The following is a 25,000-nucleotide window of genomic DNA, read 5'->3' as shown; positions in this document are numbered from 1 at the left end:
GAAGCTGCATCGACCACGACGAAAGCGAAGCGAGACCTCAGCAGGTCGACGACAACGAGCCGTTTCAGTGTCTAAATGTTCCAAAACAAACAATCACACAAACATGTAAAAAATAATAACAATAAAATATAGTAATAATGACATATATGCTGGTCATTGAAGATGAGCACAGTCACGGCCGGTGGAGAAACATCATTCCTGCTCAAAGTGAACTGAAATGGTTTGAGACCATGAGGAGACTCCAGGTGCTGCTTCACCTGCTCAGACTCTGGTCGAACCTGCAGGGAGCACAGGCGACATCAGCAGATCATTTATCGGTAAAACCCTTTAAAAAGCTTGTTACACCTTCATGAATGAATCTGAAGACACGTTTTGTGTCTTTTTCATTTTGTTCTGCTTCACTTTTTTAAGGTGAAACTTTGCAGAAGGACAGTTGACTTGTTAAATCCATGTTTCAAAGGCGTAGAGGGATTCTCCTTCTGAAAAATGTAATATATACTGAAGTGTTCCCTTCATTGTGACACAAACATTGTTCAAGTAGACCTTGTGGTTGCAGCGGGGTAGTTTTAGTCATACGGAGGCCTAAACATAAGGCCTCAAAGGCCTCTTTTCTCAGATGCTGACAGACAGTTTTGAACACGTCATTAAGTTATATATATATATAGTTATAGTAAAGATTCTATTGTTTCCATCAGTGTTGTTTTTCTGGTAAAATGATTTACTTCATGGTTTGTTTCTAGTAAACAAGCTCCAAATTGTAATAATAATCATAATTAGCATGACAAATGTATGTATATATTATTATCCTAATTAATAATTGAATATATTATAATCAGAAAAATAACAATAAACAATTTTTTGACCACCTTATTGTTAGTAATTGTTTTCATCATTTAAGTTGATGGTTGTAAAAAGGAGATGTAATATGTAATATGAAATATGTAAAGAATGTTTAGATTAAAATGAAATGATAAGAGTATTTAAGTATTAGATTGTCTTTATACTCACAGTGAGACGCAGTCTGGGACCTGCACATGCTCAGACGGGACCAGCTCACCAAGATCCTGAAGGCTGCCGACGAAGTGGAGCTTCCTTCTGAACTTAGAGCTGAGGAAGAGGAGAAGGAACAAAGAGAAACCTTTGGTACAAAACAAAGATGGCCGACATGACAGCTGCTCTAAAGCAAAGCCTAAACATCTGGATTGCCCCCTTGTGGCTGACCATAAACCCTGAGGAAGAAGAGGTAGAAAATGATGAGGAAGAGGAGGACCTGATGAAGGGTTTGATGATGGTGATGAGTGCTTTGATGTACCAGGTTGGATGAACCACATAGAAACCCTTCAGGTTCTTCCTCAACCTGAACATGGACGCACACACACACACACACACACAGATGTTATCACAGTACAGGGGTTCACCCGGGCCGTCTTACAGGGGTCGGAACAGGAAGTGAAACAGGAAGTCGTCTAGACGTGGTCAGGTGTGTGAGAGTCCGATTTGTCGGCTTCGTCTATTGTTCCTCTTTCTGCCAGCAGGAGGCGCTGCAGTCAGACACTGTACAGGTGTTACGGACCTGTTACAGGTACACCTGTACAGTCCAATCAAGCCAACGCAGGCTTTGTGGCGTCTGTAACCGGTTGTTGACTCGTGATCCAGTGACCAGGACACCTGCCAGGTGAGCGATACCTCCTGTTGATGGTGGTGTAGCCATCCCTCAGCCAGCTGATTCCCGGCAGGTTGTCCTTCTGACCTCCAGCACACAGATACACCATCACGTAGTTCTCTGCCACCATCAGGTCCAGAGTCCCCACCACGTACCTGCAGGCCGACAGGTGGACGTCACTCATCGACAGCGTCAGAGAGAAAGGATGCTAAAGCTAACAGCCAGGTGTTGGCAGACCGTCAGTTAGAGCCGATGCTAACATTAGCATTCGGTTCAATTTTACATTTGGATCGAAGGTCCCGTCTCCTACCTGAACAGGTGGTCCATCACCTTCTGGTAGTTCTCCAGACGGTTCTGCGGCAGGTAGCAGGAAGAAAACAAGATGACATCGTACATTCCGTCTCCGTAGTAACCTGAGAGACGAGGACAGACTGCGTTAAAGACGACCCTCCCAGGTGAGGCGTCACAAAGGTGAGTCCGTCAAACCTCCGTGGGACAGAACCCTGAGGAACGGCTCCAGCAGGCTCATGTTGACCCATCTCTCCTGGGACGGGTCGCCCCCGGAGAAGCAGCGCCACCTGGTGCCGTCCCCGTCCACCACGTCGTCCCGCTCCAGATCTGCCGGCTCACTTTGGTCCGATTCTCCAGAACCGCCTTGAAAGTCAAACCTGGACCGGGGGCCGCGGTCCCGTGGCGGCCGGCGCCGCCGGGACGCCACGCCGAGGCGCTGCATGTCATCTGGAACAACAGAGGCGTGAAGTCGTCCAGGTTAACAGGTTGTCATCCAGCAGCGGCTTTGACCTTTGACCTCTCACCTTCCGGGTCGTAGATGGGGAAGGGCAGCGAGCCGCTGTCGGAGGGCGTTTCCATGGCGTCCAGGTTGAGGTCCAGCCACACGTCATCGTCGTCCTCAGGGGGGGGCGAGAGGAAGGTGGAGGGGAAGTCGCTTGAGACTGTGGACTCACTGCGACCTGCAGGGTTATTATTGTAATTACGATTATTATTTTTAGCATCATCAATATTATTATTAGTATTGCCAATATTATTGTTATTTCCAGTATTACTACCATTATTATCAGCATTGTCATCAATAATATTAGCATTATTATTTTTACTATTATTAAAATTCCGATTTGTTTTCCATTATTAATCATTCCTACCAGGATCATCATTATTATGACAGTACAGTTTTTCATGTTGTTACATATTTACCTAACGACAGGCTGAGAGCCGGAGCCAACAGGACTTTCTTCTTCGTTGGTTGTGACAGAAGCACAGAGGTGGGTGGAGCTGCAGACAGGAAGTGACATCATACATTGTGTGTATAGCGGTGATAATGACTGATAATATGATGTTATTAATATGAATGTTGTAACATTCTCTCTCTACTGGGACAACTCTGATGATTTCTTTAAAACTCATCAGGTTTGTTATTATGAGGTTTATCATTGTGTTGTCATAGTAACCTCTCTGGAGGACTCGTGGGCTTCTCTGCTGGGTGACAAACAGAAGTCTTCCTCACCTTCCTCGGTTCCACTTGGAGCTTCTTCTTGTTCTCCTTGTTGTTCTCCTGCTTGCTCCTCGTCTGCCGATAGAAGAACATCTTATTTACACAGCAGAGGACAACAACGTGACTTCCTGTCAGAGCAGTCAGTACCTGGCCCGTCCTCAGGAGTCCTGGCTGGAGGTGAAGTACTACTAGCAGTACCAGTAGTAGGAGTATCAGTACTAGTAGTACCAGTACCAAAAGCAGTCATGCTAGGAAATGTATCAGTCATACTACTAGTAGTATCAGTAGTAATAGTAGTAATATCAGTAGTAGTAGTACAGGTAGTATCAATTTCAGTAGTAGTAGTAGTATCAGTAGTAATAGTAGTACCAGTACCAAAAGCATCCATGCTAGGAAAAGTATCAGTAGTAGTAGTAGTACTAGAAGTAGTAGTATCAGGAGGTGTCCTGCAGAGAGACAAATAGTGAGTAAAATGAGTACTATTACTATAGTATTAAGCTGAGAAGCTGCTTCCTGTTAGCAGCAGGGCACACGGGTCATTTGCCCAACGAGTTTTAAATAACCTTTGATTGTCTGGATCTATAAATGAATCCACAGCACATCCGGAGGGGACCGGGCCGCCGTGTGAAAGGAGCACAACAGTTTAAAAAGACTTACAGACGAGCTGACTTCTCCTGTGGTTTATATATATATATATATATATATATATATATATATATATAAACCACAGTATAGATATACTTAAGCAAACTAACTCTCTGGTTGAACATCTCTTATTGTTGATACTTTAACTACACAAAGCTGATACTTAATGAGTTGTACATGAAATGTAGTATTTGTAACATTAAGTACTAATGAACTTTAATAGTAGAAGTTGTCAAATATCTGACCGTTCTTTTAAACAATTGAACCACTTTTATCTAATTACTAACTTCCATAAAAAGTCTGGTTCTGCTTCGTTTACTCCGTCTCTTCTTCTTCTCCACAGACGGAGTCACCAACATCCTCAACTAGTAAAGGAACGTCCAGTGGGACCTCAACAACACAAGGAGGAAAGAACAGAAGCTCAAAGACTCACAGCAGCTCCTCCAGGGCTCCTCCAGCAGACAGACAGACTCACCTGATGACATCACACATAGTTCATGAGCCGACACCTTTACCTTTTTCTGTGTCACGCTGCAAAGGGCCCGCCCCGTTACCATGGAAACGGTGAACAGGCAGCGGGCAAGCCCCTTCCTGCAGAGTGCTCGCCCCACACACACACACACACACACACACACACACACACACACACACACACACAGTGTGCAGACGGAGTTCATTGCACAAGTTGTTGTTTCCGGGTCTGAGGGTTCAGTTAACGGGATAAAGCACTTTGAGACTTGGATTTTAACAGCGAGACGAGTTGAGTCGAGTTACTCATCAGGTTTGTGGTGCCAAAGAGGAACGAGTAGAACCTTCGCTAAGCCCCGCCCCTCGCCTGGACTGATCAATCATTTCACGGTGAATAGATGGAGAGCTTTTATTTATTTACATCTACAGTTTAAGATGGTTTATTTATTCATGATCTCCCGCATTTTAAGATGCTTTTTGTATTTATCTTCACATCTTAAGATGGTTTATTTGTTCTTCTCGCTCCTTCTGAAGGGGCTTTGTAATCCCAATTTTCAATTTTGTAATCCCGTTTGTCCCGGGTGGGCGGGGACTACAGGCGGGACTGAGCGCCCCGCCCGTCACGTCACCCCGTATTACACATCTAAGTGCAGCTGATGAAGGTAAAAACAAGTTCAGTCCTTTAAGACAAAGCTTCTTCTCGTTGTTTGAAATGTCTCAACGGTATAATGTAAGCAGACAGACCTGAATAAACCAAGCGTGCAGGCTGGTATCAGCTCGTACTGACACCACTCATGGTGTCCTAAATATGAGCCTGTACGCGAATATATTACGGTTTCATTTACTAAAATGAATGATCTACTTCCGTTCCATGATTTATACGTGACCATTATATCCTGCTTCCCTGTTACATGTTATCATAAGGTGTGACGTCATTTGTTGACTGAGCACTGAGCCGATGACTCAACGGTAATTAAAGTTCCTTAAAATGTGCTGACTGGACATCACTTTTACGCCGAATTAATCAGTGCGATGATAGAAGTGCGATATGATACAAAGTAACTCAACTGCTTGTTTATAACAGTGATGGTAGGAAATAATAATAACTAACACGAGTTATGACTGTCGTTGGTGCTGGAGGCTAAGAGGCTAACCGGAACTTTTAATGTTGACCGGATGTGACGTCCACTGGCGTCGTTGTTTATTAGCTTGTGGGCGTGGCTTTGCGTGTGCCTGGCGGAGACGGGATGTAAACAGCTAGCATGTTCGTTTTACCCTCCAGCACAGCGACGGACACACACTCCGTGCCGGTAAGCCGCTTATCGTGGTGCTGTTTGTTTCTGGGCGTGATGGAGAAGGTCGCAGCCCGTGTCTCTTTGCTGGGACGACAGTTAGCTTTGCTCTGTTAGCTTGGCTGTTAGTTCGGAGTGATATCGTCATGCTAGCTTGCTCTGGGAGCTGACAGCGACATACAGTCCGTGAGCTGCCCGGGGTCCTTCTGCTCTCTGTCGGACGTTTGACACCCGGAAATACCGACGGTCTTGGCTTCGAGTTTTAACCGATCTCTGACCGGAGTGACGCGGTTTGACTGAATGACCTCACGCGCATCTTCACATTTGGTAAAACTTGGATATTAACGGCTCAAAATGAACTCAACACATCCGGGTCGCCAGTGGCGATAGTCACGTGAGCTCTTCAGTATGTCGGTTTAGCCCTGATGATGATAATGACGATGATGATGATAATGGTGGTGAGGATGAGGATGATGGCTATGAGGGTGAAGGTGACGTTTATACCCATAATCGAATGTTACTTAAGAAACGTTAAAGCTTTAAGCTACTGATGTCATCTGGTTTTGTATCTTCCTCCAATGACAGTGACTGTCAAGGTGCATTGTGGGAAACGTAGGATCAGGTATTTGTTGATTACATTTGATCTTTGGTTTTGGAAGAATGTTCATGGATTCAAATCAAATTGTTGTCTTTCATTACAACATTGATGAGGAACCCAAACCTGACCGACAGGTGCCTTTAAACTCGGGTCCTTTCTCTCTGTGTCTCCTCAGGTGAGACAGGAAGTCTGACGCTCTGCTGACAGCAGAAGGAGAGAGAATCCTAACGGACAGCAAGGCCTTGATCCAGTTTGGGACTTCCTGTCAGCAGCAGAGAAGAAGAGGCAGAAGCTGCAGGACCTTTCTATTCCCATATATCTAATTGAACAGGTTCAATGTGTAACAGATAGGTGCGTTTGTTTCGTGCGTGGGCCCTGCGGGGGACATGCTGTGGCAAGGCCCCGGTCTTAAAGCAGAAGGAAGCTTTTTGACCTCCTGACATAGTTTTTCTAATCGTGGTGTTCCTGTCCGTAAGGAGTTAGCTCCCGCCTCCATTCTCGAGCGGGTCAGCTGACCATGGCGGAGTCCAGCACGGCGGCGCCCACAACGACAGCAGATGTGATGGAGCTCAACAAGGAGGAGCCACCTCCTCCCGTGGATAGCTTCAAAAGACTGATAGTAACCACGGCAACAGAGGTCACAAGCAGCAACGGCGCCTCCACCGGTCCTCTTCCTGCCAAAGTCCTGGAGGAGGTGGCCACGCCGACGCCGCCCAATTTGTCCTCGCTGTCTTCTGAAAACGGGACAATAACCGGCGTCACCACAGAAGAAGAATCTCTGTCAGTTCTACCCAGACACGTCAAGGCTGAAGGAGGACAAGACCGAGGAGGAGAGACAGGTGAGGACCATCCCCATCCCATGTTGTCCTCAGAGCTGAGGTCTCATTTGTTGTCCGGACCTGATGTCCTACGTGTTGTCCTCTGACCTGGACCTCATGTCCTACGTGTTGTCCTCAGGTCTGGACTTGGAGGGGAGCTCCTCTGTGGTGGGCGGCTCCGATGACAAGAGGGAATCGACCCAATCCGCGTCCCTCTCCATCCCCGGTATGGAGCTGTCAGACGGGTTCCTGGGCACAAGAGAATCGAGACAAGCCGTCCTCCTGGACGTGGAGGACGGCTTGTCTTCGTCCTCCAGGGTGGGGGCGGGGGGCGGCTCTCCATCCGCCAAGGTCCCCCGCCTGAAGGAGGAGGAGACGCCGGAGGCTGCTGGTGAGGCGTCTTTTACCTCTTTATTGGTCAAACAGCTGTTTTTCAATGTGGATTGTTATTGTTTCCTCTGTATTACAGAAGAAACAAAGTATTTTACTGTCTGGTATTAGTACTTTAACTGGAGTAAAGGTTACTATAATTTATACGTACATACTGTATATCTGTCCAGAAGGGGGTCCTGTGGCTCCGCCCCCTGTCACCGGCCCCTCCTCCTCCACAGCAGCGGAGGCGCGGCCGTCCTCAGCGGCCTACTACCTGGTGAAGTGGATCACGTGGAAGGGGAAGAAGACTCCCATCATCACTCAGAGTGAGAACGGACCCTGCCCCCTGCTGGCCATCATGAACACTCTGTTCCTCCGCTGGAAGGTACATGAGTCTAAGCCCCGCCCCTCACCTGGAGACCTCTTAAAGGGGCAGATGCGTATTTAACGAGCTGCTACGAGCCACTTCTCTAGAGGCCGTGTAATACTGCCTTAAATATACACTGAATGTATTTCAGACACATGAAATGATATATTCATAATAAAGTAATAAATATATGTATTAAAGTTGAGGCTGAAGCTGTGACCCTCAAACACAAACACTTGTTTATTCTCTCAGAGCTTCAGTCTGTTCCGAAATATCCAAACTGTCCCTTAAGTACAACTCATGAGGTATTTTTACTTGTCTTGAGTATTTCAGTTATAATACTTGCAATGCATTTATAAATGATACATAATAATTTTGACAGGTTAATGCATCCATGTGTTTCTACATAATTGGTACTTTAAGTACATATAGATAGTTATACCTATAGTATTCCTATACTGTGGTTATACTACTCGTACCTATTAGTATTTGTACTTGAAGTACCTGTGTTTGTGTTTTCAGGCTAAACTCCCAGCTCAGACTGAAGTGGTCACCACTGAAGACCTGATGGCTCACCTGGGTAAGAAGAGCCTCAGAGCCAATCAGGAGCCTCAGCTGATTCTCACCTTTTACTAACATCACGTGTGTGTGTGTGTGCGCGCGCATGCAGGAGAGTGTGTTTTGTCTGTTACACCCAGAGACAAGGCTGATGGGATGGATCTTAACTTCCAACAGGTACAGACACACACACACACACACACACACACACACACACACACACACACACACAGGTGAGCACACTCCCACCAGCAGAGTGTGCTTCCCCTCTCACTCTCTCACACACCGGAAGAACATCTAAGATGTGTTTGGAACTTGTGTGTGTGTGTGTGTGTGTGTGCGCCTGTGTGTGTGTGTGTGTGTGTGTGTGTGCGCCTGTGTGTGTGTGTGTGTGTGTGTGTGTGTGTGTGTGTGTGTGTGTGTGTGTGTGTTAGAACATGAGCGATGCGATGGCCGTGCTCCCGAAGCTCTCCACCGGTCTGGACGTCAACGTGCGTTTCACCGCGGTGACGGACTTCGAGTACACGCCCGAGTGCATCGTGTTCGACCTGCTGGACATCCCTCTGTACCACGGCTGGCTGGTGGACCCACAGGTACACACAGTGTGTGTGTTTGTGTGTGTGTGTGTGGGGGGGGGGGTTGTGTGCCACAGCTGAGCCTATTCGCTGCCCTCAGAGTCCAGAGATGGAGGCTTCTGTCGGGAAGCTGAGCTACAACCAGCTGGTGGAGAAGATCATCGACTACAAACACTCATCAGACAGCAGCCGAGTCAGTGAAGGTAACACACACACACACACACACACTAGGACCTCATTGATGTTTCTAGTCTCTACCGCTGATCATGTGACTTTGTAAACAATCAGTGTTTAGGTGAACAGGAGGAGGAGCTAGCAGCATTAGCAGCATTAGCAGCTAGCTAAAGGAGGTTGACTTCATTACACTGTGATGCGTTCAGGCTCTGCTTAGAGAACATTATGTTGTGTTCACAGGTAATGTAGTTGTGTGGTAAATAATAACGTGAGTTTTGAGGTGTGTGTCTGTGTGGTGTGTGTAGGGCTCCTTGCAGAACAGTTCCTGGAGTCAACAGCAACACAGCTGTCGTATCACGGTTTGTGTGAACTCAACACGGCGGCTACAGAAGGAGAAATATCGGTGTTTTTCAGAAACAACCACTTCAGCACCATGATCAAACACAAGGTGAAGCTGCACACGTCACGCTGTGGTTCCGTCTGTCCTCCGGTTTTAGTCCAGAATCGGACCTGTCAGTCTGTCCTGCTCCACGTGTGGAATGAACCTCTGAGACGACGTTGGTCCAACAAGGAGAAAAAAAACGCCTTTTCAGATATTTTACTTAAAAAGTTGCGTGTAGTAAAATGTTTGAAAAGCAGCAGTGTTTCCTGTTTCCTGTTAGTTGAGCTTCATGTTGCATGAAGTCATCACGCTGATGAACCAGGTGTTAACACAGTGCCTTCTCTCAGGGACACCTGTACCTGTTGGTGACGGATCAGGGCTTCCTGCAGGAGGGGGGGCTGGTCTGGGAGTCTCTTCATAACGTCGAGGGAGACGGAAACTTCTGCGACTCGGACTTCAGGCTGTGTCATCCTCCTCAGAAAGCCCCGCCCACGACCAACCTGCCGCCCAGCGCGCAGGACCAGCAGAGACAGATCGACCAGGTGAGATCACACCAAAGACGCTTTGTGACTGGGGGAGACACACAGGAAGCTGAGACTCAACGTTGGTGTCCACACGCACTGATGATGTCATGAGCCCCAACACGATGCCGTTTGTGTCATTCACACAACAAATCCAGAAATCGTTTATTCCCATAGTGATGATGGAGCACAGTGAGTATTGGTCTTTGTTTTGGTGCCTTGAGAAGGTCTGAGAGAGTGTGATGACCTTCAGACCTTCTCCATAGCGAAGCAGCGCCCTGTTGGACCTGAAAGTGATTTATGAACAAAGACTCCTTTTTTGGGTGTGTGTTGTTGCACTAGACCCACATGAGGTTACCTCATGATTCCAATGCTTCCTAATGGCATTTTGGCTCAATAGCGCCCCCTACAGGTGGACTCATTCAAACCCACAGCTGTGCTTATTCCTCCTTTATATCAGCAGGAGAGACATGACAACAATGAATCAAGTGAATGTCCCACTGTCCCTCTGTCCCTCTGTCCTCAGTGAAACAAAAGCACAGGAAGACAACGTGTTGTGTCCTGATGCAGCACAAGTGATGGAGTGGATCTACGTATTGTCTTGACTTTTCTCAGTAGCTCAGTTTGAATACATTGATTTATTTTGTCTCTTTTTTTCTTTTTCAAAAACTCTTGAATTCCGGCGTGCGAAAACTTTAGATATTCAAGCCACGCCCCCCAGGCACAGAATTTAGTGAATGAACAGGAGAGAAATGATGTGAATAAATGAGTGAAGCGTTGTGAAAAGTCACCTCGCTTGGTGTGAGCGCACCATGAGACCTACCTGGTGGGGACAGGTCTTCTTCGTTGGTTTTAGGACTACCTGGTGGGGACAGGTCTTCTTTGTTGGTTTTAGGACTACCTGGTGGAGACAGGTCTTCTTTGTTGGTTTTAGGACTACCTGGTGGGGACAGGTCTTCTTTGTTGGTTTTAGGACTACCTGGTGGGGACAGGTCTTCTTTGTTGGTTTTAGGACTACCTGGTGGAGACAGGTCTTCTTTGTTGGTTTTAGGACTACCTGGTGGCGGTGTCCCTGCAGCAGCAGGGCGGGGCCCCGGGGCCCCTCAGTGACCTGGAGTTGGCCCAACAGCTCCAACAGGAGGAATACCAACAACAACAACAACAACAACAACAGGGGTCACAGGCGGTGAGAGCAGCACACAGTGAATCGTCCTGAGGTTCTGGTTCTGTGCCTGTGTTGATCATGATGTCACCGTGTTTCCAGGTCAGAGGTCAGGGGTCACAGCCGGCCGCAGCGCGGAGGAGAGAGAAGGACTCTGACTGCGTGGTCCTATAAACGCGCTCAATGCCAAACCCCAGTGCTTTTGTTACGCTCCATTCCTGGTTTAGGAAATGTTTGTAAAAATGTAAGAAGTTAAAGTGTCGTCTAATAAAGGGTTTAACAAGTTGACTAACAGTTTTATTAATGGTTAATAAATGATCTACTGACCATCAATAAGAACAACGTTGATTTATGTCTTTTGTTTCACTGAGGTAATGTTTTAGTTTTTATTATTAGATTTTAATCCTGCAGTTTTAGGTTAATGAAGATGACAAAAAGACATAAATGTTAAAAGATCATTGATGAATAAATATTCTACAATGTCTGTTTTTATTGGAATGCTTGAAGCTGAGAGTTAAAAGGTTCCAGTGAACATCACAGTAGTTAATATCAAACGCAAAGTATTACTTTCTTTTGTAAATGTAATGTTATACATGAGCATAAATGACCTTAATCTTTTGGCTGTTAACCCTTTTTACAAATGGAAGTCGATGCACTTTTCACTACAATATTTTTCACGTCGGTTCGGAGGTGAAAGCCGACGTGTTTCTGACATCAACGTAAAAACAACGTAATGCGTTTCCTGTTTCCTGATGTTGATTCATGTCAACAAAGCTACGTGGATGTATCTAAAGATACGGTACGTTGATGAGAGAAAGGAGAGATGTTCCTCCTCTTCTGGTGATGCTACCTGCAAACATCCAAACAACGTGGTGAAGATGCTCCTGGGCTCCCGTCAAAAATCAAGCTGAGGTTTTTAAACGTATGATTTCACATTTGAGGTCAACTTTTCTTCACCTGAGGGACTACTTGAGGTCACGGCATGAGAAGGTAAAAACCAAAAGGACCCGTATTTAAAAGACGTGGTATTGCTGGTTGATGCATCGGCGTAAAGTATACGGAGGCCTCTGTAACCACGTATGAATAACCGTATTGGATAACCCTGTGTGTGTGTGTGTGTGTGTGTGTGTGTGTGTGAGAATTACCTGTATTTGAAGAAAGCAAAGCTGGATCATCTTCTCTCAGTTTGGACCAAAGGTTTCAGTTTGTCTCAGCTTGGTCCAAACAAATGCATTTCAGCCATGTGTCCATTTTCAGTCTTACTCTGGCGGAGCATCCATCAGCATCCATCAGCATCCATCTCAGCGTCCGTCAGCATCCATCACAGCATCCATCAGCATCCATCACAGCATCCATCAGCATCCATCAGCTTCCATCACAGCATCCATCAGCATCCATCTGCATCCATGAAGTAGCCGGCAATGATCTTTGGCTCATTGTTTGTTTTGTAGGGAAAAACCATCCACACTTAAGTTTGTCGTAGCCATCGATGAGCCAGACGTAGTTCAGACTGCAACTAAGCTCTATTTATATAGTTTAACGTCATAATGAATGGGAACACATGTGAGTGTGTTCACATCTGTAAATACCATGGACATTTCTGGATAAACTCTTGTAAATCATAGCAAATAAGCACAGTCCTTCCGGAAAGTTTTACTCGTCATTACTACATTTTCTTCTCATAATTGTGATCAAATATTTCACATATTTAATCAAACCTCAGAATTACCAGAAGTATAGAAAAGGGACAAATTGTGATTGATCATTTTTCTATTTACCTTCTAAGTATGATTATGAGATAATTTCTCTTTGGTAAATTCAAATTAGTATTTTGACTAGGGCCGGGACTCGATTAAAAATATTAATCTAATTAATTAGAGGCTTTGTAATTAATTAATCGAAATTAATCGCATATATTATACATACAAATATTTGACCTGAGAACAGTGAGAAGTCATTTTTTTCACATGGATTTTTATTTTTGTTCAACCAATTCCAGCAGACAAGTGTAGAAATAGCATATTTAGAAATATAGTACTTTCAGAAATTCAGGTAGCCTATGGGTAAGTAGACCTTCGGTAAACTATGTTTTTTTAAGTAGACCAATACTTTCAAGTACATTCAGAACATTGGTTATTTTTTCAGACGTGGACTTAGTTACCCTGGTCCTTAAACCAGTCATCTGGTGCAGTGTGGGTCCTTGTACGTCCACGCTAGCTGCTAATTGTGTTGCGTTGAGGTGATACTTGAGGCTCGATGTGAATTCCTTGTTGCACAGCTTGCACACAACCACGCTCTTATCGACGCTTCCATCCATGTGTTTATTATAATAAGATTTCCCATTCACGGGGCCACCCGACACGGTCTCGTCAGCTTCTTCGTTCATGTTCACTGTGGTTTGTTGTTGTCTGAAGTCATGGACGCTAGTTGGTGCTCCAGTATAATCGGTCCTCCCGAAACTCATCCAATGAGAAACGTTCCGCGGTGCAAAAAATAAGTGTAAAAATGCGTAAAAAATGTTTAATATGTTACTTTTTGTGTAATTAATTAATCTTAATTCACATTGTAATTAATTAATCGTAATTAACGCGCTAAAGTCCCGGCCCTAATTTTAAATTAAACAAACAGTGACACTGTGAATCATAGTGAGTTCTGGTGTCTCTAGTGGAATCAAAGCTGACCTTCCTGATCCACATTTGGGATTTGATTCTCTCTCCTCAAGGTGCCGTGTGTCAAACGTGTTTATTTCTTCCGGGATTTATTCTCCACTCAGCTGAGGAGGACCCTCAGACTGGTTTAGCTCCATAGGGGAGTCGGTATGGATCCTCTCAATTCACACGCGAGCATCAGCACACATGTCGAAAAAAGTGAAATAAGAATCACAGCATAAAAGTAGTGAAATCCACTAGGGCTTTATTAGAAATGCCAGTATATGACTTTACTTGACCTGCAATTCTATTATAACGGTATGGAACGGTTGTGGATTCCAGCCTGAGAATCAATGAGAATTGAGGTTGGATTCAAAAGCATCAACAGGTGTGTGGTGGAACAGTGCAGGGAGATAGCAGGAAGGCTGAAGTGTGGAGGATCCTCAGTTCAAACCTGCTCTCTCAGAAGGAGGGTTTGGTTGCAGTCAGGGCTTCAAACTGTAAACTTTGAAACAGTTTTGAGGTTTAGTAAACAATCCCAAGGTCTAATATGAGAAACGGACACAATGAGGCATGTGCTTGAAAAGCACAAGGGAACAACTGAAGGGCTGCAGGCTCCAACCTGCTGTCTGAGGTTGTGGGTTCATGCCCCTTCATACAGACATCGCTTCTGCTTTGAAAGAGTTTTGAGGTTTGAGTAGCAGTCTCAAAGTTAAATACGAGAAACAGAAATGTAATTTGTGCATGGTGAGGTAGTGCAGCACAAGAGCTGAGGAGCTACCGTCCTTACCGTGTAGGTTGTGGGTTCAAGCCCAGTCTTGGGTTTTAGCCTTTGGCTTTACTTCAGGTTTGAGTAGCAATCTCAAGGTTAAATACAACAAACAAAGGGTTGGTTAGTGTGTGGTGAAGTAGCACAGTGGAAGAGCTGCTGACATAAGCCCCTGCACTGCACTTGAAGGTTGTGGGTTCAAGCCCAGATGTGGAAATAGCATTTAAAAAGAGTTTTGAGGTTTAGCTCACATGCTCAAGGTTAAGTAGGAGAATCAAAGTTGCCAAAATGTGACCAGGACTGGTAGTGTAGGGGTGAGTGCAGGGTGCCAAAAGCCTCTGTGTGCACTGCCAGTGGGTTCAAATCCCACCCGCCAAGTCTTGAGCACACTACTGTGGAGGTAGTAGTGGGGGCATTGTCCCCACTGGTTGTGTCAGAGAAGTGAACCCTGGGGGTTATGCAGAAACACAAGTCGCGTTCACTTGAGTTATGATGGCATTGTCAAGATTGATGAAGAATCTTTTGGATGATGAATTGACTAAATTTGATGTTAATTGCTAATTAAGCTTTTATCACTTATTAGCCATGCTACATAGCCTATAGGGTTCCACCTTTTTGACGGGAGAGAAGGCCGGATGAGTCAGTAAAGATGAGCAGATGTGTCTCATTCAGTGGTCACACTGACATGAAACTTATTACAGCCTCTGAGGGCATTTTTCAAGACAATCACATGTTTGTCTACTTCAGGGCATCCTGTGGACAACAGTGTAATTAATTAATCTTAATTCACATTGTAATTAATTAATCGTAATTAACGCGCTAAAGTTTAATCAGTACTGATTCACTTTCTGGTGAAACCACAAGTTTTGTTTCATAGAAAGAAAACCAGCCAAAATTTAAATTTCAAATGGGTAAAGAATTTGGTTGCACTGGTCACATTAAATAAATGTAATTCAAAGTAATTTGATGTGATTGTAAATAATTTATTGTAATTTAGTAATGAAATCCATCTATTTAAAATGATTGAAAGTAATTTAAGGTAATTGTATGTCATTTATTAGTGAATTAATCTTGGCCTTGTCCTTGGCCTTTTTATGAGATAAACATACATGGTGAAAAATTTAGTCGGCAGTTTGTCCCGTTAGCATTGCTGGCATCGTTAGCATCGTTAGCATCCTGCTGCTTTCACGGATATCGCGGGAAATGTTTTATACCAACGGAATGAAAACAAACGAGGGAAACATCTTTGATTAGAATGAATGCAGTTTAAGAGTTTTTAACACATTCCAGCTGTAGAAAGAAAGAAGGCAAATGAGAGTTCGTAGCAGAGACCAGTTCTTACAGAAGCTTTTCCTCTCCAGAATTCACTGTTTCACTTCAACTATGAAATAGTGATATTGTGGCTCATTCTGCTGCATTCAGGGACCAAGAATGTTTCTATAATCAAAGTGTGATAAAGTTTAATAAGCACGACTCCCTTCTGGACTGATATCGTAGAAACCCATCGTAGTGTCCGATATGAAAGCTCTCATCTTACGAGTCGTTGGCTTCTGTACATCTGAAGGCATCTATTTCATCTCCCAGGAGAACCATCTCATTTACATACTTACATATTCACACACAGAGAAAACACACTATTTGCTATTTAAGTTGCTCATCTGGTAAACTTTAGTCACAGCTGCATCTTTGTCGAGCGGCGTGGCGTCTAGAATAGCGAGCTAACGGCTAGCAGGCTAACGGTTAGCGGTAACATGTCGCTGCTTTTACAATAACAGACTTGTGCTGTTCCTTCAAGGTCAAACACACACAAAACAACTGTACAGATGTTAATGACAAAACATTAAAACTGGCTTCATCCCAGCGAGAGGCTTCCACATCTTTATAATTATACTTTTTTTAAAAGGCTGAATTAGCTTCTCATGTACGCTGACCGGACATTTCTTTTGTCCAGGAAATATAAAGTCAAATCAAATCGGAATTTAGGTAAAAACATTAACTAACCGTTAACGTAAAACCGTTTCTTAATCTAAACAGTAACTTCAACTTCACTCAAAAACAGAAACCCTTTTGTGACCATGTTTTTTGTGTGTAACGCACTGGGATGAAGCCGGAGGAAGTGTTACTGACAGTAGTGACAATATCATTATACATTTGAAAAAGAACACAATTGCTTTCTCAGTAATGAGAAAAAAACATGTTGTAGTGGATTGTTCTATATATAAAAAAAACATTCACATATTCAGGAACCTGATCTAATGAAGAAAAATCAGCCAATCAGAGTGCTGGGAGATCAATAATTATGCAGATTCCCAGTTAATGGTTGCAGTTCTTAAACAAAAAATGTTGTTTACAAATCGTTTCACCAATTGGGGGCCATTTTGATGTAAAGAGAGACTAGAAATCATTACTAGCATCTTCAACCTGTAGAAACTTAAAATCATCCAATTAAATGAACTGATGAGTTAACAGGTTCAATTGAAATTTAACGTTTTCCTAATTGTTTAAACATATTCTGCCATAAAAGAGCAGAATGTATGTTGCAGGATATTTATTAGTAGTAGTTTTCATGGTAATATTTCTGAAAAATATCTTTCACGTCTTTTGTGTTTTTGTCTGATCAACAAGCTAAAAATTCAAATCAATTTTCTCAAAGGTGAAACTGTACTTCAAAGATCAATCAGGTTGACGAATTAATTAATGAAATATTAATGTCTCCATTGGAATCCAACAGAAGACTTTTGTACTGTTTCTCTTCTACGTACAACTTTATTTTTATTTCACAGGAAACAACCAGCTGGATAAAGGTCTCAGCCACGTGGGCTCATCGCCTCTGAACCAATGGGACTGAGAGTTCAAAGGTCATCTGAGGTCACATGATACCGTTGGTGACGTACTGAAAGGAATCGTAGAGTTTGGTGGTGATGGAGCGCATGGATCCGTCCACCAGTTGCTCCACCAGCAGCTGCAGCTGCTCCTCCGTCAGCGACATGTGGAAACGCTCCTTCAGGCCGCGGATGGTGCTCGATCCGTGGAAACAGGCCAGGTGAGAGCCTGCAGCAGACGCCAAGGTCAGCAAGGTCAGCAAGGTCCACCAGTTCAACAAGGTCAGCAAGGTCAACAGGGTCAAAAAGGTCAAAAATGTCAGCAAGGTCCACAAGGTCAACTGGGTCAGCAAGGTGACCACAGAAATGAGGTCATTAAGCTCATCAAAGTCTGCAAGGTCAACAAGGTCAACAAAGAAAAACCGTAGTAAAGAAAAACAGTACTATGACATTTTCTTTCCTTTTTTCAACATACTGTGACGTATTACAACTGTTAGAGTCAAAAATGTTTTAAAAAGTAGGTCGTAGAAAAACTTCACAGTAAGTTGAAAAAGGGAAAAAAAGGAGCCACAGAAAGTGTAAAATGTGTGTCATGAAACGTGATAAAAGGTCCTGGTATCATGTACTATTAAGCGTGTTAGTACTGATTTACTAGGAGGAGTACTCTTGTAAATATACTAGTATACGACCTTGCTGCATGATCTCCACAATCTGTAGAACCTTCTCCATGTGTTTCCTGGCAGCGATGAGACCCTGAAGAATCAACATCTTGTAGTAGATGAACATGTCGCCATCCAGACCGCCCATCACCTGAGAGATGATCATCATCATCATCATCATCAAATACCGTCAGCAACATCATCATCATCATCCAAAATCCAAGATGGCTGCTTCGGTGTATCGTTGCTGTTGGTTGTGTATTTGTCTTCTGCGATGATTCTTCCATGAGCTCTTTCTCCAGAGATGAGCTCATGAACATTCGGGGAACACTTCCAACTTTTCTTCTTTGCTCTGTGGAGTTACTGGACATTCTAGTAAAGGTGCGCTCACCTTCACTCCCGCGGTGAGAGGGAAACAGGTTTGTTTTCTTCCTCTCCAACGTGTCACTGAGCAACAAACTGGATGAACTTCAGCGGCTGGTGAGGAGAGACACTTGTCTGCATCCTCCGTTTGTCCCTCACGGAGACCTGTCTCAGTCTTTGACTGCAACAGGTCAGGTCTCCATCATCACCAGGACCTCAAGTGGGAGCTAAACATCTTCTACATCATGGAGTCCATCCTCTGCTCCTCCATCACCGTGTGGTACGCTGCAGCCACAGCCAAGGACAAGGGCAGGCTGCAGCGTGTCATCACTCTGCAGAGAAGGTGATTGGCTGCAATCTGCCGTCTCTCCAGGACCTGTTTGCTTCCAGGACTCTGAAGCAGCCAGAAAGATTGTAGCCGACCCCTCCCACCCTGGACATGAACTGTCTGACTCTTTCTTCTCTACATTTCATTCTATTTGAACGTCCCCCACAGCCTTCTATGTGATACTGTGGAGTTAAATCCAACATGTTCTTGTCTTTCTGTCTGCTGTCAGGCACCAACCGCCAAGTCAAATTCCTCGTATGTCAAACATATTTTGGCAATAAATGTTCCTGCTTCCTGATCATCATCACCATCACAATCATGATTATCATCATCATCAACACATCATCTTCACCACCTTTATCTTATCATCTTCCTCATCATCAGACCTCATTTCAACGTTCACTCACGTCTACAAACTCCGAGGTGAGTTTAAAGGCCGAGGTCTCGAACCCGAGGTTCCTCGGTGAGCTGGAGAGGATGAAGCCAAAGTCGATGTGGATGATGTGACCTTCAGAGTCCAGCAGGATGTTCCCGTTATGTCTGTGGACCACAGTGTGCCAATAAGAGAGAGCTGCAGCAGTGCTAGCCTAGCTTAGCACGCGGCGTGTGACTCACCTGTCTTTGACCTGCAGCAGGTAACAGATCAGACTGTAGCCGGCGCAGCTTTGGACGAAGCTCCTCTGAGCCGCGAGGAACGCTTCGGTGGTGAAGCTGCCGTGTTCCTGCAGGAAGTAGTCGAGCAGCGAGAGCTGACTCTGCTTACGCACCTGGAGCAGGAGACACAGAACATCTGCCCTGAAACACCTGTACACACGTTACCTCTAGCACAGAATCTACGGAGCACCTCATTGATTACCTGGTGCAGAGAGACGGCGTTGAGGACAGGTTCGATCATCCCGCTGTCCGATGACATCACCAGGATCTTATAGGGTTTGATCCACAGAGGAACTCTCTCCTGCTGCCAGATGCACTGAAACACACGTCAACATCTGCAGTAAGTTTATAGGTTTCTGCCTTATTCAACCAACGTCATGTGAGAAGATGCCTGTAGTACCAGTACATCAGGGGGGCGGAGCCTGTAGTACCAGTACTTCAGGTGAGGTGGTACCTGTAGCTGTCGAAGAACCTGATAGGCCAGCAGCTCCTGCCTCAGGTCGTCTCCACACTTCACGATGACGGACAGCAGCCTCCAGTTCATGAGGTGACCGTAAGGAGAAGCTTCTCTGATCCTCCTGCAGGGTCAAGTGTATTTATACATCGATGTGTGTATTTATACATCGATGTGTGTATTTATACATCGACGTGTGTATTTATACATCGATGTGTGTATTCATACATAGATGTGTGTATTTATACATCGATGTGTGTATTTATACATCGACGTGTGTATTTATACATCGACGTGTGTATTTATACATAGATGTATGTATTTATACATCGATGTGTGTATTTATACATAGATGTATGTATTTATACATCGATGTGTGTATTTATACATAGAGGTGTGTATTTATACATCGACGTGTGTATTTATACATCGACGTGTGTATTTATACATAGATGTGTGTATTTATACATAGAGGTGTGTATTAATACATAGATGTGTGTATTTATACATCGATGTGTGTATTTATACATCGACGTGTGTATTTATACATCGACGTGTGTATTTATACATAGATGTGTGTATTTATACATAGAGGTGTGTATTGATACATAGATGTGTGTATTTATACATCGATGTGTGTATTTATACATCGATGTGTGTATTGATACATAGAGGTGTGTATTGATACATAGATGTGTGTATTTATACATAAATGTGTGTATTTATACATCGATGTGTGTATTTATACATAGATGTGTGTATTTATACATAGATGTGTGTATTTATACAGCGATGTGTGTATTCATACATCGATGTGTGTATTTATACATCGATGTGTGTATTTATACATAGATGTGTGTATTTATACATCGACGTGTGTATTTATACATAGATGTGTGTATTTATACATAGATGTGTGTATTTATACATAGAGGTGTGTATTTATACATAGATGTGTGTATTAATACATAGATGTGTGTATTTATACAGCGATGTGTGTATTCATACATCGATGTGTGTATTTATACATAGATGTGTGTATTTATACATAGAGGTGTGTATTTATACATAGATGTGTGTATTGATACATAGAGGTGTGTATTGATACATAGATGTGTGTATTTATACATAAATGTGTGTATTTATACATAGATGTGTGTATTTATACATAGATGTGTGTATTTATACAGCGATGTGTGTATTCATACATCGATGTGTGTATTATACATCGATGTGTGTATTTATACATAGATGTGTGTATTTATACATCGACGTGTGTATTTATACATAGATGTGTGTATTTATACATAGATGTGTGTATTTATACATAGAGGTGTGTATTTATACATAGATGTGTGTATTAATACATAGATGTGTGTATTTATACAGCGATGTGTGTATTCATACATCGATGTGTGTATTTATACATCGATGTGTGTATTTATACATGGCGCTCAGCCGGACTCACCGGACTTTGTCCTCCCAGGGTTCCTTGAGGGCGACGGCTGACGGGTCCTCCGGGTCCCTCCTGAACGTCGTCGGCGTCTGAGCGAGATTCTCTGACAGACGACGCCTGAGAACAACAAGTATCCAAGTACATTTACACACCACATTTACCACTTATTTACTCAATTTAAAACAATGCTTAATGATTAAACGAGCATCAGTTTAGCATTTATAATATATAACTTTACTTAAGTTACTTCTTTAAGTATATTTTCTACGCCAATGCTGTTGTATTTTAACTGGTATTTCTAGGTTAAAGAATTACTAGTTTTATTGAAGTAAATACTTGTCTTGAGTTGAATTAAACTTTTAGTATTTGTGTGAGAGTAAATACACATGTATATACGCGTGTGTGTATTTGTGTGTGTACCTGATATCTCCGGCTGCGATGAAGACCGACTCTTTGCTCTCCAGACTCGTGATGCTGTCGACTGAGAACTGGCTGATGTTGTCAGAGCTGCTGGTCTGAGCCTCCACCTGCACCACCCACACACATATGTATGGATATACAACTATGTAGAAAGCCCTAAATGAGGCTCCCCCCACCTGCACCACCTGCACCACCATCAATGGCAGGAGAAATCGACTGGCGTTGAGATTGAGAAGCAGAAGGTTTCTGCAGCGATGACGCAATAGAGAAGGACGTATGAGAGAATGACACCTTGTTCCCATTGGATAGTCACAAAGTATGTGAGCAAAGATCTGTGCAGAGGAGTTCCTCCACAATAACCACCATAAACACATTAAATCAAACAATTAAATAACAGCGTCTAAAATACACAAATACAATGATACGAATAAGACGAGTAATCACTCTTTACTTTTAAGATTTAGTCTTTAGAAGGAAATCAAACATACATTAACATCAACATTCATTAAGCGCAATGAATACATTTCACAGTGTATATATATATATATATATAGCTGTAAATGAGGCTCACCTCCACCTGCAGCTGCCCGATGTCGTCCGTAGCCCACGCCTCGTCATCGTTGTCGTAATTTGAGACCGTGGAGAAGCTTCCCGCCCGGTGCGCTGACATCATTCCCACAGTGTTAGCATTAGACGCGGCGACGCTATCGCAGTCCAGGTTCTCTGCGGAGCGCGCCGAGTGGATCCTCGTCTCGGGGATCCGGACCGGAACCGGAGACGTCTCAAAGCTCTTGCACTCCAAAACCTCCACATAGATGATGTACGGAGCCTGAGGAGGAAGCACAAACCTTCCTGTTACAGCGGACATTAGCATGCTAGTTGTTTTAGCTAGGCTAACAGTTGTCATTTCATTACAGTCGTTTTGCTAAGCTAGGCTAACAGTGGTCCCTTGATTCCAGTCTTTGTGCTAAGCTAGGCTAACAGTGGTCCCTTGATTCCAGTCTTTGTGCTAAGCTAGGCTAACAGTGGTCCCTTGATTCCAGTCTGTGCTAAGCTAGGCTAACAGTGGTCCCTTGATTCCAGTCTTTGTGCTAAGCTAGGCTAACAGTGGTCCCTTGATTCCAGTCTTTGTGCTAAGCTAGGCTAACAGTGGTCCCTTGATTCCAGTCTTTGTGCTAAGCTAGGCTAACAGTGGTCCCTTGATTCCAGTCTGTGCTAAGCTAGGCTAACAGTGGTCCCTTGATTCCAGTCTTTGTGCTAAGCTAGGCTAACAGTGGTCCCTTGATTCCAGTCTTTGTGCTAAGCTAGGCTAACAGTGGTCCCTTGGTCACCTTGTCTTTGGAGTTGAGCACCACGGCCTGAGTGTGGGGGATCCGGCACACGTGGTGCTGCCGCTCAGCGGTGGGCAGCCAAACGCGGGCCGGCAGTTTGTGGTTGAGCAACGACAGCTCAGAGATGAGCCGCTGGGTCTTCTGCTCTTTGGTGGGCAGCGTAGCCAAACGCTTCCCGATGCAGAGCAGAGACTTCACCAGCTCCCTCTGAGGACGCAGGCGCTCCGGCTGCAACGCGAGGGAGAGACAGAGTCGAGTTTTAAATGCCCTTTTTACCACAGATTGATGTGGTTCCTGCTTTGGTCAAAATCCCACCAGGATCATTTAAACACCTTTTTACCCTAAAACAGCCCCCCACAGAGTGACCTGTTCCTTTAAATTCTAATGAGATTCTAATGTTGCCTCCTTCCTGAAGTCTTTGTGCTTCCCCCCAGTTACAATGTTACAAGAAATAACTCAATAAAAGCCTGGATTTACCTCCTTGTGAACGGCTTCTACCTTCGGGTTACTTCCTGTCCGCCAGAGACCAGATCCTGGCCCACTGCTGGCCGTGGTGGCGTCTGACTTGGATCTGTGGTGGGTCCTCCTGGACGGTGAAAGAAACGCCTCCGCCGGGCCGAAGGAGGCGGAGTCGGTGTTGCTGCTGTTGTGCCTCCGGTAGGCAGCGGCTGTGGCGCGGCTGAGGACGACGGGCTGCCGGAGGCGGGGACGAGGCCGTCCGGCGGAGGAGCCGTCGGCTTGAGTTCGTCCGACAGGATGAGCTTTCGGAGCTTGGTGCCTCTGGAGTGGCGCTGGGTGGAGATGTGCATGTCGGAGGAGTAAGCGCCCAGCAGCCAGGCCGTCAGCAGGGAGAAGGTTATTCCTCCTCTGCAGCGGTGAATCTGAGGGACAGAGGGACAAAAGACGTTCAAACAAGCGTCCAACTGCCGAATGTAGTTTGCAGACCATGTCCTGGTAGAACCAGAACCAGACCCTCCACCTGTAACCACACAGTCCAGGATGGGGGGGCAGCATTGAGTGGTGACCTGCTCCGGTGACTCACCAGGTACGGGCCGGATGGCGTCGCCCACCTCGGTGTCCATGTGCACGTACATGATTGAGCAGCTGCGGCAGGTAGAAGTCCACCTCGCTGTCGGGGAAGCTGAAGAGGCGGTTCCCAATGTACGCCTGCACCCCCGGCTCCTTGGACTTGTACAGGTAGGAGATCGCCATGGAAACGTCAAACAACTTTGACTCAAACAGGCGCAGCAGCCACGACTGCTTGGAGGCCTCGGCCAGCGGCAGCAGGGAGGGAGGCGCCGGCCGGGCTGGAGGAGATCGCCCTTCGTCCTGCGCCTCGTCCTCCTCGTCTTCTTCTTTGATGGAGGACCGCTGCGGACCGGACCCGTCCGCTGGGTCCTGCTGATGATCATCATCCCGTCGCTGCTCAGGCGCCTCCCGGTTCTGCAGCTTGTCCATGAGGAGAACCTCCTGGCAGGCCTTCAGAGCCACTTCCGGGTCGATCACTGGAAGAGCAGGACAGGGGAGAGGTCCAGGTTACTGGTTCGCATCCCATAATACACCAAGAAACAGCCCTGCTACCCCATCTTATTCTAGAGTCAGTGCTACAATGTTCCCCTCAGGTTCGTTTCAGGCCGGTTTACTGAAAGTTTTCTCACTGGAATCACAAAGTTCTCTTTGTGGCCCAGGCAACTGCTCGGGTTCTGGGAGGGTCCAAACCTCTTTGTTTGAAGAAGGACCGGAAGATGCTGCAGGGAAGTGAGGCCCGGGAGAACCAGGACTGGGGGGGGCTTACAGAATGTGGACCCTGCTGAGACTTCTTGACCACAGGGGGCACCTGAAACTAAAATAAACTTTATTACTGTAGCTCCAGAACCACGGGTCAGTACCTTGGTCCACCCCCAGGTCCATCTCCATGGCGTCCTCTGAGATGACGTCCAGCGGGGGGGTCGGGCCTCGGGCGTCGCCGCCACTCGACACGCCGCTGCTGC

General features: G+C 45.1%; 3 protein-coding genes across 5 annotated transcripts in view; 1 reads left to right on the top strand and 2 right to left on the bottom strand.

Annotated features, from left to right (window-relative positions):
* The window catches only part of LOC119219506 (bcl-2/adenovirus E1B 19 kDa-interacting protein 2-like protein), a 4,714-nt gene extending 370 nt beyond the window's left edge, over window positions 1–4,344 (bottom strand). The window contains exons 1-10 of one of the 2 annotated variants that reach the window (XR_009942617.1): window positions 4,252–4,344; window positions 3,321–3,619; window positions 3,186–3,248; window positions 2,876–2,953; window positions 2,479–2,634; window positions 2,150–2,401; window positions 1,974–2,076; window positions 1,687–1,818; window positions 1,009–1,357; window positions 1–278 (exon numbers count right to left, since the gene is read on the bottom strand). The exon at window positions 1–278 is cut by the window's left edge and continues 370 nt beyond it. Coding sequence is in view for 1 of the 2 variants with exons in the window: in XM_037474759.2 (XP_037330656.2) it covers window positions 254–278; window positions 1,009–1,107; window positions 1,271–1,357; window positions 1,687–1,818; window positions 1,974–2,076; window positions 2,150–2,401; window positions 2,479–2,634; window positions 2,876–2,953; window positions 3,186–3,248; window positions 3,321–3,561 (1,236 nt within the window). In the remaining variant the exon portion in view is untranslated. Of the gene's footprint in view, window positions 279–1,008; window positions 1,358–1,686; window positions 1,819–1,973; window positions 2,077–2,149; window positions 2,402–2,478; window positions 2,635–2,875; window positions 2,954–3,185; window positions 3,249–3,320; window positions 4,175–4,251 lie in introns of those variants that run through there. The other variant, XM_037474759.2, reaches the window with a different exon arrangement.
* Window positions 4,345–5,462: 1,118 nt separating this feature from the next.
* On the top strand, window positions 5,463–11,393 carry mindy1 (MINDY lysine 48 deubiquitinase 1). Of its 2 annotated transcripts, XM_037474758.2 has the most exons (13): window positions 5,463–5,596; window positions 6,352–6,527; window positions 6,653–7,015; window positions 7,134–7,385; window positions 7,555–7,751; window positions 8,256–8,313; window positions 8,404–8,468; window positions 8,726–8,884; window positions 8,967–9,069; window positions 9,346–9,488; window positions 9,770–9,964; window positions 10,995–11,129; window positions 11,208–11,393. In XM_037474758.2, exons 3-13 carry the CDS (start codon window positions 6,694–6,696, stop codon window positions 11,277–11,279), a joined length of 1,701 nt encoding a protein of 566 aa, XP_037330655.2. In that variant the 5' UTR covers window positions 5,463–5,596; window positions 6,352–6,527; window positions 6,653–6,693; the 3' UTR covers window positions 11,280–11,393. The 2 variants fall into 2 exon arrangements, with proteins under 2 accessions (XP_037330655.2, XP_062414471.1); XM_062558487.1 differs by lacking the exons at window positions 10,995–11,129; window positions 11,208–11,393 and adding an exon at window positions 10,800–10,988.
* A 5,894-nt stretch (window positions 11,394–17,287) lies between these two features.
* The window catches only part of LOC119218932 (phosphatidylinositol 4-kinase beta-like), an 8,054-nt gene continuing 341 nt past the window's right edge, over window positions 17,288–25,000 (bottom strand). The window contains 15 exon segments of the mRNA XM_062558660.1: window positions 17,288–17,573; window positions 18,034–18,154; window positions 19,102–19,234; window positions 19,310–19,461; window positions 19,551–19,664; window positions 19,803–19,926; window positions 21,271–21,375; window positions 21,679–21,785; window positions 22,250–22,507; window positions 23,010–23,237; window positions 23,487–23,675; window positions 23,678–23,890; window positions 24,059–24,103; window positions 24,105–24,514; window positions 24,899–24,996. Of these exon segments, the coding sequence (XP_062414644.1) occupies window positions 17,392–17,573; window positions 18,034–18,154; window positions 19,102–19,234; window positions 19,310–19,461; window positions 19,551–19,664; window positions 19,803–19,926; window positions 21,271–21,375; window positions 21,679–21,785; window positions 22,250–22,507; window positions 23,010–23,237; window positions 23,487–23,675; window positions 23,678–23,890; window positions 24,059–24,103; window positions 24,105–24,514; window positions 24,899–24,996 (2,479 nt within the window). The 3' untranslated portion in view covers window positions 17,288–17,391.

This window comes from Pungitius pungitius, chromosome 17 (assembly GCF_949316345.1).
Source record: "Pungitius pungitius chromosome 17, fPunPun2.1, whole genome shotgun sequence".
NCBI classification, from domain to species: Eukaryota; Metazoa; Chordata; class Actinopteri; order Perciformes; family Gasterosteidae; genus Pungitius; species Pungitius pungitius.
Note: the sequence above shows the minus strand (reverse complement) of the source record. Positions and strands in the feature narration are given on the sequence as shown.

What these genes read in the sequence shown, in the direction of transcription:
- mindy1 (XM_037474758.2), top strand. Translation starts at nt 6,694, where the DNA reads ATGGCGGAGTCCAGCACGGCGGCGCCCACAACGACAGCAGATGTGATG. An exon ending in AGACCTGATGGCTCACCTGG is followed by an intron (nt 8,314 to 8,403) that starts GTAAGAAGAGCC and finishes GCGCGCATGCAG; the next exon opens with GAGAGTGTGTTTTGTCTGTT. An exon ending in CAGCAGCCGAGTCAGTGAAG is followed by an intron (nt 9,070 to 9,345) that starts GTAACACACACA and finishes TGGTGTGTGTAG; the next exon opens with GGCTCCTTGCAGAACAGTTC.